This window comes from Rhynchophorus ferrugineus, unplaced genomic scaffold (genome assembly GCF_030347505.1).
Source record: "Rhynchophorus ferrugineus isolate W39M unplaced genomic scaffold, kcgeb_rfMv2 rfM3, whole genome shotgun sequence".
In the NCBI taxonomy this organism is placed as follows: domain Eukaryota; kingdom Metazoa; phylum Arthropoda; class Insecta; order Coleoptera; family Curculionidae; genus Rhynchophorus; species Rhynchophorus ferrugineus.
In genome coordinates, this window is record NW_027472582.1 from 59,813,759 (window position 1) to 59,829,600 (window position 15,842).

Consider the following 15,842-nt stretch of genomic DNA (forward strand, 5'->3'; position numbering starts at 1 on the left):
ATAGTTAAAGGAACATCATTCACTAATAATCAATTATTAAGTAAATAACTATTATCTATAGTTTTATTAAAAACCATCCATCATTTAATTTAATTTTACTGCTATATAAACATAATTTATCAAAACAAAAAACATTCTAAATGCCTCTTTTCACATTTATATTACAAGCTGTTACCATCAAAAACGATATTATTACAGAAAAGGTCACTAAACCCGAATTTGAAATAATTCACCAAAACCGAGCCGATTCTTGTAGAGACTATGAAGTCTTGATTGAGTCTCATTAACCAGTCTAGAACCGAGGATTATCTGAAAGTTCTCGCGAAGGATTCGAAGGGAAATTTAATTAATAACGAGACCGGGCGAATTCCTTCTCATAAATCGCGATCTTTTTGATTTATAAGCGTAGAACTCAGCAACGTTTAATTATGCAAAAATTTGCATATTTTAATAAGTCGAAGATGACGTGATAAATTGTGCATAGTAACAGACGCTCACTTATCCGTGAATTAATGAGGTGTATCTCTCAATGTCCCCGCGTTAGATAGAGATAAAAAATTGATACGTAAGGGTAAAGAAACGTTGAAATTAATTTCCTATTAAGTTAACATTTGAATGGGGGATACATAAAATTACTCGCGGACGAGCTATAGACTGACATTTTTATGTAAGAATAAGTAATGGCAAATTCGATGATATTTTCAGAGTTGTTATTAATTTACAGTATTCTCAAATCCTAAGCCCGAAAAATTACATGAATTTAATTTTAATATAAATTGAGTGATATTACTTCGTTAAATATAGCGAAACATTTACTTAATCCTTTTTTAATCCTTATTACGAATACATTAAAACAAAATATATCTACTTGTGGTGAACACAATAATATGAACATCTGACAAGTGCTCTTCACGCTCTTCACGGAATAGATATCTTGGGGCACCTGAGTAGTACTAAAATATCCGTCAATTACTTCAATGATGTTGGGGATGGAAATGTACTTTTCACCCTCTACTCTCAAATTTGCCATAACGATTTCATTATGTTAAGGTCTGACGATTATCCTGTTCTGGGAAGATATTTGATGATATTCTGATGTCCCTCACACCAAGAACGTACCTTTGTGTGTGTGGGCGGAGTATCGTCTTGAAATTTGGCACTGTTAAAAATAATATCATAACGAAATCTTCCACATGCTTGACCGTAGAAAGCGGGCAATCCGGATTGTATCTTTTGTTTGGAGTTCTCCATAATATAAACCCAGCCCCTTGTAGAAAACAATGTAAACGATAATTCATCGTTGCGCCAGTTCTTTCGCAGCCCCACATTGGCTTCTGTGTAACGGGTTCCACAAGAGCAGTCCTCCCCAGGTTAGATTTGTGAATAATTAGTATTACTCAAGTGAGCGTTGAGTGCTCTTGGCACTTTTGCAATGGTAGTTCTATGTTGCTTAGCCACAATTTTTTCAATGTTTATTGATCGCTTAGTCGATCAGTTAACTTTGGATTGTACCCACTATTCCTCTTCTTCGGTAATGCTTTATCGTGTTGTATATAACAAAGACTATAATATATTGAAATGTATTTTATAAGACTTAGCATATAAACTGAGCAATACGTGCGCGTCCTATAAATTACACGGATGTGATGCTGCCAACATGCAACAAGATGTACTATATTCCATAATGTTCATATTATTTTATCTATCCCCTGTAGGTGTTATAGGTGTTTAAAAAGTCGTTTAGATTAGCATCAGTGAAAGAACCAATTTGTATTTTTGTCATAAATAGAATTGTTGCATTAGGCTACTGAAATATTTGTAGTGTGTGGCTAATTTTTTTAATTAATAATATATCAATTTGTGTAGGAAAAGTAATTTTGAATCATTTACGCAAGTGAAAAATTGACATGGGATCCAGAGATCTTTGATCCTATTGAAAATAATTCAGTTGTAAGACTCCACTAGAACTGCTAAATTATTAGAGGTACTTTTAGGGTAAATTATATGGCTCTTTGAATACAGGTAAAATGAAATGAAACAGTGGTGTTTACATTATGTGATTATATATTTATTTGCGATATGATGATATGATTAAATGATAAAACGGATGGCAGTGGTGTTACCTGGTGACAAGGCTTGGGCAGTCGATGGTGGCACGTCTAAACCAAACGATAGTCGAGTACTGAAATTAATGGAAATACCCTTCAATACCATTCCAGATAAACGTCTCGGGGTTGCCAGCTATTCGTTATCGGGTTCCAGTTGGCACTGCTGGCACCCCGCCAGTGTTCAACATCTGGAATTATATTTCTGGGTACTTTGTAGACCGTTATTCGACGATATAAATTTCGACATGATTCAAAGTCGCTACAATACTCCCCTGCCAGAATTTTACATATAATTAATTTAAGCAACAAAAATACAAAAATGTATGAAAAAAAATCAAATGCAAAAAAATGATATACCAAAAAAAAATGTGTTGCATCAAAAGAGCTTCGAAAACTATGATAAATCGAAACGGTTGTGGTTGGTATGGTTGCGATCTGGTGCGGCTGTTGATATCTTCCGGCCCTACAGATACCGTTGCTTCATCGTCGCTTTGGCACTTGAAGGTGGTCCATCGACGACGTTGAGAACAAGCTATTTTTCGGACAGGGCTCCCGTAATCGACGCTGTGGAGGATCGATTGTTCGACGACGTGGTAGAATTTTTTTTTCGACGACGAGACATTGGAAATTCTGGTACCTCGGCGAAGACATGATGAGTCTACGGTGACTGCAATCGGTACCTAGCTTCTGGAGCTGCTCTGTGACTAATCTGTAGTCACATACGTTACGGTAATTCAGAAAAAACAAATAACGACGGTATTCGACCGAAGCTGCCCAAAGCCTTTCAAAGCAAAATGTCTGCCATTATGACGGAGACTGTGAGCGAAGGAAGACATTGTGATTTAAACATAGCGCCGAAAGAAATGTTTAGCAGAGACGATGATGTTTAAGCAGTGATGTAAAAATATCTATGAGTTGGCTATATAAAAAATGTGAAAAATACAAATGATAAAACGGATGGCAGCGGTGTTACCTGGTGACGAGGCTTAGGCGGTCGATGGTGGCACGTCTAAACCAAACGATAGTCGAGTACTGAAATGAATAGAAATACCCTTCAATAACATCCTAGATAAACGTCTCGGGGTTGCCAGCTATTCGTTATCGTGTTCCATTTGGCACTGCTGGCAATCCTCCAGTGTTCAACATCTGGGATTATATTTCTGGGTATTTTGTAGACCGTTATTCCACGATGTAAAATTCGACATGCCTCAAGGTCGCTACAATACTCCCCTGTCAGAATATTACATACAATTATTTTAAGCAACAAAAATACAAAGATGTATGAAAAAAAATCAAATACAAAAAAAATGATATACCAAAAAAAATGTGCTGCATGAAAAGGGCTTTGAAAAATATGATAAATCGAAACGGTTGTGGTAGGTACGGTTGCGATCTGGTACGGCTCATGATATCTTCCGGTCCTACAGATACCGTTGCTTCATCGTCGCTTTGGCACTTGAATGTGGTCCATCGACGACGTTGAGAACAAGCTATTTTTCGGACAGGGCTCCCGTAATCGACGCTGTGGAGGATCGATTGTTCGACGACGTGGTAGAATTTTTTTTTCGACGACGAGACATTGGAAATTCTGGTACCTCGGCGAAGACATGATGAGTCTACGGTGACTGCAATCGGTACCTAGCTTCTGGAGCTGCCCTGTGACTAATCTGTAGTCACATACGTTACGGTAATTCAGAAAAAACAAATAACGACGGTATTCGACCGAAGCTACCCAAAGCCTTTCAAATCAAAATATCTGCCATTATGACGGAGACTGCGAGCGAAGGAAGACATTATGATTTAAACATAGCGCCGAAAGAAATGTTTAGCAAAGACGATGATGATGATTAAGCAGTGATGTAAAAATATCTATGAATTGGCTATATAAAAAATGTGAAAAATACAAATGATAAAACGGATGGCAGTGGTGTTACCTGGTGACGAGGCTTGGGCGGTCGATGGTGGCACGTCTAAACCAAACGATAGTCGAGTACTGAAATGAATGGAAATACCCTTCAATAACATCCTAGATAAACGTCTCGAGGTTGCCAGCTATTCGTTATCGGGTTCCAGTTGGCACTGCTGGCACCCCGCCAGTGTTCAACATCTGGAATTATATTTCTGGGTACTTTGTAGACCGTTATTCCACGATGTAAAATTCGATATGCCTCAAGGTCGCTACAATACTCCCCTGTCAGAATATTACATACAATTATTTTAAGCAACAAAAATAAAAAATGTATGAAAAAAAATCAAATACAAAAAAAATTATATACCAAAAAAAAAATGTGCTGCATGAAAAGGGCTTTGAAAAATATGATAAATCGAAACGGTTGTGGTTGGTACAGTTGCGATCTGGTACGGCTGATGGTATCTTCCGGTCCTACAGATACCGTTGCTTCATCGTCGCTTTGGCACTTGAATGTGGTCTATCGACGACATTGAGAACAAGCTATTTTCGGACAGGGCTCCCGTAATCGACGCTGTTGGAGGATCGATTTTTCGACGACGTGGTAGCTTATTTTCTTCGATGACGAGACGTTGAAAATTCTGGTACCTCGGCGAAGACATGATGACTCTACGGTGACTGCAATCGGTACCTAGCTTCTGGAGCTGCTCTGTGACTAATCTGTAGTTACATACGTTACGGTAATTCAGAAAAAACAAATAACGACGGTATCCGACCGAAGCTGCCCAAAGCCTTTCAAATCAAAATGTGTGCCATTTTGACGGAGACGGCGAGCGAAGGAAGACATTATGATTTAAACATAGCGCCGAAAGAAATGTTTAGCCGAGACGCTGATGATTAAACAGTGATGTAAAAATATATATGAGTTCAAAAGATTGTCAAAGAAAATTTTGACAAAAAATTAAAAAAAAATTAATTGGAAATAATAAAATGAAATTTAAGCTTCATTGTTCCAGCACTAAAATAAAATTTAATGAGGAACAAATGTTTTAATGCATGTAATGTTGAAGGAATAACGGTAAAATCGAAAACGAATCGAATTAAAAATGTTGAAAATTTTGAAACAAAAAATATAACGGCTACGTAAAATACACCATGTTGCACATACCCTCCATTCACGAGTCTAAACCCAATTTTGCGAAAGATCATGTCGGGGTCACCATTTTAAGGCAAATTATATGGCTTTTTGAATGGAGGTAAAACGAAATGAAACAGTGGTGTTTACATTATGTGACCGTTATTTATTAGCTATATAAAAAATGTGAAAAATACAAATGATAAAACGGATAGCAGAGGTGTTACCGGGTGACGAGGCTTGGGCAGTCGATGGTGGCACGTCTAAACCAAACGATGGTTGAGCACTGAATGAATCGGAATACTCAATAATATCCCAAATAAATGTCTCGTGGTTGCCAGCTATTCGTTATCGGGTTCCAGTTGGCACTGCTGGCACCCCGCCAGTGTTCAACATCTGGGATTATATTTCTGGGTATTTTGTAGACCGTTATTCCACGATGTAAAATTCGACATGCCTCAAGGTCGCTACATACTAATCAAAAAAACTGCAGTTAAAGCATATAGAATAATAATAGAGGCATCTGCACATGAGTGCATTATCAAATCAAACCTTCTCCAAGTCAGATGATTTTAAAATCAGATTCATAGAATTTGGAAGACCAGGGACTAGAGGAGCTCGTTAGAAGTCTTAGAGATGGTTCCAAAATGACATTGGCTATCATACAATTGGTAGCCTATACAACAAAATGTCAAATTTTCTTCAAGGCCCAAATCTACACCTATACAAACTTGAAATTTAAAATACAAGTTGAACAGATTTAAATACACTGTATACATTTGATCAGCAGTAGTTCAAAACAATCTTGCTCGAAACCTTCTTGCAACATGATATTATATTATGGCAATCACGATGTATGAGTAGCGAAAAATATTAAACCAATCTAGAAGAATTAAAAAACTAAAATTATCTTCATTATTGCAGCAAACATTCCTACTACAAAAACATGTCACTGTATATGATGTAATACAGACAAGAACAATTGAAACATATTGATTTTGTGTCAAATACAGTGCACGTTACGTATAAGGATTCGGAGAGGCCTGTATGCTGTCTGCTCCCATTTAGGAAATTAATTCAAGAACACTTAAAAGCCAATATATTTTTCGAAATCAATATTCGTTAATTTAGTTTGTAAATTGCTTTTCATTAATGTTTTGTGCTATTGAAAACACGACATTTTCATTAATTATATCCTACAACTTCTATTAATATTAATATTAAAACATATAAAATTAGTTCTGGCAACAAAAACTATTAATTTTAGAGTGTCCTTAGTTAAGGAAGAATAGCGTCAGTTAATATGTTTTTTTCCAAGCTTTTGAAGTAAAATGAAGATACTTTTAATTGGTGCATGTTGTCTCAAGTTTTTAACGTCTTAAATTATATTTAGACTAATGACGAGCTACCACTCTTGGTAGGCGCAGTGTCAGAAACGCGGAATGGTCCACCTAACGAGATTACCACGCTGAGTAAAAGATATCTTTAAATTGACCATATATCGATAAGTTTATTGCCATACTAAACAATAAGTTCGATTTTGTAGTAATTGATTGAAAAGTTTACGGAAACGTCTTTTATATTTAACAGGTCAATAAAAAAGTCCCCGGCCTACCATAGTAAAACCATTTTTTTGGCAAAATTAGATTTTTTTATTCAACATAATTCCCTTCGAGGGTAACACACTGATTATAGCAACCCTGCAACTTTTCGATGCCATTTTTGGAGTACGATTTGTCCTTTGCTTCCAAATAGGCCTCAGTTTCGGCGATCACGTTTTCATTCGACGAAAATTTCCCATTTCTAGAGAGCATTCTTTTGAGATCTGAGAACAGGAAATTGTCGCTGGCGGCCAGATCTGGAGAATACGGTGGATGAGGAAACAATTTGAAGCCGAATTCAAGGATTTTTGCCATCGTTTTCACTAACTTGTGGCACAGTGCATTGTCTAAATGAAGCAGCACTTTCTTTTTCTTCGAATGCGGCTGTTTCTCGACGATTTCGTCCTTCAAATGGTCCAATAACACTATGTAATAGTCGCTGTTGATGGTCCTTCCTTTTTCAAGATAGTCAATGAAAATTATTCCACGCGCATCCCAAAATACAGACGCCATAACCTTGCCACCCGATTGTTGCGTTTTCCCACACTTTGCGGCAGGGTCATCGTGTGCAGTCCACTCGGATGACTGTCGATTGGACTTCAGAGTGAAATGATGTGGCCATGTTTCATCCATTGTCACATATAGATGCAAAAACTCGGGTTTATTACGCTTAATCATCTTCAAACACTACTCCGAATCATCAACTCGTCGTTGTTTTTGGTCAAAAGTGAGCTTGCGCGGCGTCTACTTTGCATAGAGCTTTCTCATAACCAAATATTCGTGAATGATATGATGTACACGTTCAGTTTATATCTTTAGAGTGCCTACTATTTGATTCAATTTTAAATTTATGTTCATTCAAAATCATTTTGTGGATTTTTTAATGCTTTCGTCGATAACAACCTCTTTTGGTCGTCCACTGCGGTCACCGCCTTCAGTGCTTATTTCACCACGTTTAAACTAAGCATACCAATCCTTGATGGTTCATTTACCTGGGGGCAGTGTCCGGAAGTTCGGCATCAAGCCAATTTTTCGCTTCAACTGTATTTTTCCCCTTCAAAAAGCAATATTTTATCAACGCGCAAAATTCTTTTTTATCTATTTTTTCACAATAACAAAAGCTGCTTCACTCAAAATTCTATATAGGCCTGGAAATTTCAATTGACCTGTTACATATCAAACAGTAACGAAATTCGACCACCATATTAAACTAATCGTGCCTCTCTCATGACAAACTAAAAATTTATAAATTATATGTTACTAAAACTTGTTTTCAGTATTTTCTATATATATCATCTAATATAAGATCAAAAATATATTTGATAATGACATTAATAAATTATACGTGTCTATATATCAAAACATACTAAAATAACGATGTTTAGAACTAATGCTCACTAACATTTTTTTAAAAACATTTACTTACATTCAACTTCCATTCACTTTCAATAATCAACAACTATTGATAACTTTGAATTACTACACCACTTAATATTTTAACAAAATATCATAATTAAGATTATTTTCAGAACTTCGGTGCATCGGATATAAGTATACGTGATCTTTCTTTACTTTCATGTTATAAATATAAATATGGAATAATAATTGAAGTAGTATATGTTTGTATAACAGAAAATATATGAATAAAAAAATTTTAAAACGAATATTTACCTTTAACTATTGATTATTCAAAGCCTAGGTCTATAAAGTAAACAATCAAAATAATTAATACAAAGTTCAAAGAATAAAATGTCATATAACCACATTTTATTACATTAATTTTAATTATTAATGTAGTAATATTTATCAGCTTTATATTTTTCAAGGATTTACAATATTTACAAACTTATTATTAGTATTTCATTCATAATTCCTCTTCTTTGTACTAGGTGTTCCCTCTATGTAAACTAAGTAGTTGGTTTCATTTTAACCGCCGCATATCTTTAGAACTTCAATTATATATTCATATAGTATTTACCTTTTATCAATATTTCTCATCTAAAATATATATTGCGAAAACAATAAATTATATATGCAAAATAATTAATAAAACAATAAATACACAATAACTATACCAAACTGATTTAAAGAATATTTCTTTTACCTAAATGTTTAAATAAAATTGGAACAACCTTTTTTTTATATATTCCACTTCTCAATCTCACCTTGCAAATAGATCATCTTTAATTTACCTTGTTTCGTCTATCTACTGGTTTGTACTTTGTCTTATGTCAAACGCAGAAACTAATAGTTCATCGACAAATGATGAAGTAAAATTCTAAGAAGCTATTTTATGATTGTTAATACTTTTTGAAACATTCATTTGACTCTTAATGTATATATTAACGTATTTATTATCTACAATATTCGGTTAATGCTTGGTTAAAAACTGCATTTATTATAGAATCTATGTTGGGATAAAATTTTCGCATATGTCGAGTTTCTCCAGGCGGTATTTTGCAGTATAACGTTGCCAGATTTTGATTTTAGAAATTACACGTCCGTAATTTATGTACGTACAACAATCTTCCGTATAAGAATCGGAGCCGGCAGGGTATCGGTCAGAGCTTAAAATATTTGTTTATATATTTTGTGTCACCGATATGACAGCTATATTTGTTTGCTTGATTTTGGACGTATTTCGTGCCAAATAACCATTTCTAATTTCACGCCACCAGGTATCCATTTTCAAAAAGAAGGGAAGATAATCGCTAAGTCGATTAATGTATGGATATATTCCAAAACTTTTTTTTCATGACTTCTCGATACTCTATCAAAAGACGGTTCGAGATTATCAGATCCTTATTGGCGTAATTAACGAGATAATGTTGTTAAATGTGTGCTTACTTAAGAAAATTTACTTTTAATAAATTATGTATAATTCTAAGTAAATACACACTTCGTGCTATTGTATTTCGAATTTAGTAGATACATAAACATATTTAACCATATTTATTTTTTATTTATTATAGACATTCAACTGTTATATTTACTAGATAATTGACACAATGAAACAAGACAAGAATTAGTTTTTAATCGTTTGCTTTTCACATGGAGGTACAGACATAATAATTCGGGATAATATAAAGCATTTGGAAAAAGAAAAATTCCGCTAAAGACTACTTGCAAGCCACCAGTGTAACCATAGAGGAAGTTCATGGACCATTAACAATTTCTGCGATTTATTGCCCACCCAAACATAACAACAAGGCAGAACAATTTCAAGAATTCTTCAGTACCCTAGGAAATAGATTTATAGCCGGAGGAGATTATAATACAAAACATTTAATGTGGGGTTCAAGAATAATAACCTCAAAAGGTAGAGAACTGCTAAAAACAAAACAAGACAGATAACTTACAACATATCTCTACTGGTGAACCAATATATTGGCCTTCAGACAGAAATAAAAAACCAGATACAATAGATTTCTGTATTACAAAAAATGTTGATCCAAAAAATGTTTTGGGCATATGGAATCCAACTATGGGGTACCGCTAGCAAATCTAATATATTCATCATTCAAGTATAACGAGTGTAATTCAACGTGTTTGTGTGTAGTACTTCGAAAGAGTTTCAGTGCATCTCAATATACTCGCTAATTAGCTAAATATGCGACGTGATAGTGATGTGCGTAGACTAAAACGTTTAACACCACCTGATGTGATAACTGGACATATGTAAACTTTAGAAGAAGCTTTAGAACAAGACTATTTAATTAAGATAATATTTTATACAGACGATTGCTTAATGAAGTGATTTTCTACATGCCATGTATATATAATATAGACATACTTATGGCTAATAGGGCAGATTGTTTACTCACGAAAAAAAATCGTTTGCTTTTAGTTCTAGATCTTCAAACATTTATAATCAATGTTAATACATTAATTATGTATTTTTCTTAATTTATGCATAATCATAATTATTTTTATTGTAATATTTCAGGAGTAACAACCAGGATCGCGACTCAACCGATCCCTGGTTTTTGCATATGGGCAGTCGCAATACGTGGGTATTAGCTAGTCCGAGGCCTCGAAGACATCAAGAGAACATTGCCAATAGAATGACCATTTCAGGTAAGCTATAGATACGGTTCTTGTAAGTTCGCTATAAATGGTACATTTAGATAGTATCGAAAGAATGTCGACTTGAATCTGTCAGGAAAATATATCCCCTAGTTTGTGTCAGAAGTAAATTAAAACGTTGCTATTTATTTATGGTCGTATACATACATATCAAATAATATTGCTAACGATTAATACTTTCTGATTTTATTTATATTATAACTAGTTATTTTTAATGATTTAATCTTGTACTGGTCATCTGTAGTACGAGGGCAGGAGATAAAGTTATTATTATGTATTGATCATGTTATGTTGTTCAGATTGTAACAAAATGTTGCATATATTTAAATGTGGCGAAAAACGAAGATCTTATGTAACTGTGATTTTTTCCAGATTTTATATAACAAAATGAGTTATTATAAAAATAAAGATTAATCAATTTATGCTGGTTAAGTTTTACAAAAAATTACATCTATTTGAACATTGAAACATTACTTTCTTGTTAATTCTCCGAACAGAATAGGCAACGAATTTTCAACATATTTAGTAATAGAGTTTCTCTATTTTCTCTATTTTGACTATACTTTCTCTACTTTTTGCTACTCTTTTTCGTTATCGTAGAAGTTTCATCATTTTCAAGTATACATATTTATTTTTCTAATAGCTGGAGGTAAAAATGATGTTGCATCATTAGTAAGGATTTTATTAATAATTCCATGGTCTCCAGATTCCAACATATTTACAATCTGAGAGCAGCTTCTCATTTTCAAGTCAATTTGACTGTACCCATTGGTTTTATTCAAAAAAAATCCACCATTTTCTTCGCTGGAATTCACTAAAAATATTTTCTTCTTCGACCACGACAAAGGCACATTTTGGTTCTAAAATAGCCCGATTTAGTTTCGATTGAGCAACGATTTACAAATGGCACATAGTCCAATTTAATTATTCACTATTAATTCACAGAAAAGCCTATTTTCTATATAAATTTATAATAGTTATAATAGTGAAATTAAATAAATATATAACTTTCCAAACTAAAGAGTCATTAAAGTTTAATATTGTTACACAATATGAACTATATGAATACTGTGAAGGTACCTTTAAGAACTATAATTATGTCCAGCCCATATTTTTTCTAGGAAATGCACGAAAATTGAAACTGTAAACTTACCGAAACGTTTAACAGAAACAAAAAGGCTTAGTAGGCCATGCAGTTTAGATTGTTAACTGGTGACTCACGACTATTTTGACCTTTATATGGTCTTTTCGTTGAACCTTAGTCCCACTCAGGTACCAATACACCATTTTTCACATTTTAGACCTGAAATAATAAATATTTAATTTCAAAAGTTAAATGATCCTACAGGAAACATACGAGAGTCATTCAGTCACATCACGTCAGGTATTCCTTGTATTTTAATTATGTATATTTTTTTACCGGAGAAAATTTATTTATAAATACAATACAATAGAGGCGGTAGATTGCAAGTTACAGATAATAACTTCAGTCATACTCGGCAAAATATTAAATGGTTTTTTTTTCAAGTAGAATTTGTCTGATTTCCTCTCTGATTTTTTAAAGTAACAAAGTAACTGAATGAAGAACAAAACGATATAAATAGACCATCATATTTTTCGACATAATTAATGTTAATAATGGAATAATGATATGTTATAACTATGTTGAGCTGATGAAACAATATAAACATAATGCTCCTATATTTTTAAGCGACTTCGAAAAAGGAGGAGGATCTATGTTCGGTTGTATAATTTTTTTAAATGTATGTTTGCCGATTTCTCCGTCGATTGTGGACCGACTTTCAAAATTCTTTTTTTGTTCGAAAGAGTGCATTTCCGATGTGAACACGTTGGAACCAAGTCAGGATATGATCTGGGGACGGGGGTACATCGAGGGAAACGCTCAATTTTCAAACCCACTTACAAAGTCTTCACATATGTTTTATATAAAATAATCAGATATTTGTGCATAATGTTACTGCTGAGCTGATATAACGAAAATGGGAAGTCGTTCAGTGCAAAAAAGTTTGTTTTCTAAGCACTAGCTATAGCAAATAGGGCCCCGTAGAAATATTGCAGACTACTGCTTCTATGGTATAATGGTTAAAGCATTTAGCTCTCAAACGGTGGTCACGGGTTCGATTCCCGGGTGAAACAATAACTCTTTGTAGTTCTAGTTTAGTTAGAACATTCTTCAAATCACCTAGGTTAGGTATGAAACCCCGGGACCTGAAACGTTCCTTATATTCAATCATTGCTTTTTTATTCCTGTTTTTCCTCATACGGAGTGCATCTTTACTTGACCTACTCATCATAATGTAATGTAATACATAAATAATAATAAATTATATATTGAGTAAATATTTAACACTAAAAAGAGAAAAATCACATATTTTTAACATAAAAATTTAACCGACTTCAAAAAATAAATAAGTAATAAATAATAAATAACTCACTAAAAATTAAAAAATACTGAAACTGAAATTTTTAACACAAAAAAAAACATTTTAAAATAAAATATGAAACATAATAATCGTTGTAATAACTGTAATATAACTGTTAATATAACTATTTGGGTTGGGCACTATATAATGTAATAATGTAATTTTGTAAATAATTAAATAGGTAGGTATTAAGTTAAATTGTGTGTATATAGTAGAATATAAAATAAGTGTAGTAGATAGGTTAATATTTTATTAATTAATTTATAATTTATATTTTATATAACATAATTTTATTTTACATAAATATTTACATTAACTTCTATGTGTTAATTTAAACAAAAATTAAAGGGACTTCCGTTGTTTGAAAATTAGATGCTAATAACATAACTTATAGCTAAAGGCCATCTTCAGTGTCTGGAATTGAGATACTTATTCCTATAACTACGGTATTAATATTTATAATTGGTAATATTTCAATATCCTTTGGTTGCTCTACTTATATGTTATTTTTGTATTCATATTTAATTAGTGTAATTGTTATGTGTATCTATTATTGCATATTCATTTCATCAATATTCAGCCAATCAAATTTGTATAAGTTCATGTTCATATAGAACAATATTCAAAAAATATGTTCAAGGAACTATAATTTTTTTAACTAAGCCAGCAAAACTTGATTAAAATTATTTTATTATTTAATTATTTGATATATGTAGTATATTTTCCATAATAGTACAAAATTTCACATAGTTACTACGTAACTATATGTTGTATTTTTTGCTAAATTTCAGTATGGTAAAAATGAAATCCCACGTACAACAATCCGCACCTAAATATTACTATATTCGACTGAGTTAGCAGGAATTGTATGGGCGTTCATTGAAAGTGGGCATATACCAAAAATTATGAGTTCAACAATAGGCGAAACATGATTTATGTTCAATATATACATTCAATAAATTTATCATGTTGAACGTTTTTCCACGTTAAGTTTAGATAATAGGTGTAGTAAAAAGAGATCCATTCATATTAACCGATTTCGAAAAAGAAGGAGGTTCTATGTTCGACTGTATATTTTTTTAAAGTTTATTCGCCGATTTCTCCGTCAATTGTGGAAGGATTTTCAAAATAATTTTTTTATTCGAAAGAGTGCACTTCTGAGGTGGCTCCATTGGCACCAAGTCATGATCTGATTAGAGGAACGGCACGGAATTTCAAAGGCACGTACAAAGTTTTCAAATATTTTTTATCTAAAATAATTAAATGTTTCTGTATATTGTTACTGCTGAGCTGATGTGGCGGAAAATCGGAAGCCGCTCGATGCAAAAGCCATTCAGTTTACTTTTTAAGCACTAACCATAGCATCTAAAACCTCGTAAAAATATAGTATATAACTGGTTCTATGGTTCTATGGTTAGGGAGTTCAGTTCCCAGACGGAGGTCGCGCGTTTAATTCAACAACTTTAATAACACAACTTTTTGTCAATAACTTTTTCTTGAAGTTTAGTTAGAACAGTTGTCAAATCACCTTAGGCTAGGTAGCGGACCCCGGGGCTTTATTTTACTTATATTCTATAATTGTTTCTTTATTCCTATTATTCCTCATACAGTCTGCACTTTACTTGGCATACCCATTGTAATATTTAATAAAATATCTGCGTAATTTATTGAGTAAATATCTAACACTAAAAAGATGTCGGTGTCGAGCCCAAACAACACAAAAATTACAATATAATTTTGTGACATATAGACAAACTTTAATGACGAACAAAACAAATCTAATTTGTTCCTAAGATTAGCTAGTTCTTACTTTTTTAGTGAGTTCCTTATTATTTTTTGAATTCGGTTCATTTTTCTTGTTGAAAATTGGATTAATAATATAGAAGGCTTTATTTATATAACAAACTTGTGTAGAATAATTCAATTTCAGATGAATATGCGCAGTTTTATTAAATAACTTTTTTGCCGTTTTTAAGGTAATTTCATTATATCTGTAATATTGTCCAAAAAAAAGGACTGTCCTGTCGATTTCCACAAGCCTGTCCTGAGGCGAATTTTTCAGCAACAAAATATTTAGTTGTAGAACAGGAACAGGTGGTTAGTGACGCGTCAATTGGTGCCATGTTCCAACTATAATGCGGATGCATAAGGGACTCTCAATCAAGCCCGCGAACTTCTGACGAGTGATGAAGCACAGCTGTTTTGCTGATGGCAAGGTGATTGTTTCTAATTGTTTATAGTTCCAATTTGAATTAAGCTTTAGAACTAAGAGTAGAACATTAAACCATAGTATATAATTCCTTTACAATCCCACCAAATAAACAGCCAAATCCTCCTGTTTATAGTTTATGCCAACTTACTACTCTTCTGTCACTATCGTTTTCACTTAACGTTGTCGTAAGTTATCTACAGTATTACCACTACATCGACAATCACCAACCGCCTCAGAAATAGTTCGATATTATTGTCGGTTATCAGCGATTCACAGATGGAATTACAAATAGAAACAGTGTATATATGACGGTCAGGACACTTTGCTAGAACTTGGTGTGTCTTTAG

The 15,842-nt window shown here is 33.2% G+C and overlaps 1 protein-coding gene across 2 annotated transcripts in view; it reads left to right on the forward strand.

Moving 5' to 3' along the window:
• Positions 1-15,842, forward strand: part of LOC143193038 (breast cancer anti-estrogen resistance protein 3 homolog) — a 262,731-nt gene that overhangs the window by 17,782 nt on the left and 229,107 nt on the right. For both annotated transcript variants that reach the window (XM_076398961.1, XM_076398960.1), the window contains one exon: positions 10,700-10,830. In XM_076398961.1, coding sequence (XP_076255076.1) covers positions 10,700-10,830 — 131 coding nt within the window. The remainder of the gene's footprint in view (positions 1-10,699; positions 10,831-15,842) is intronic.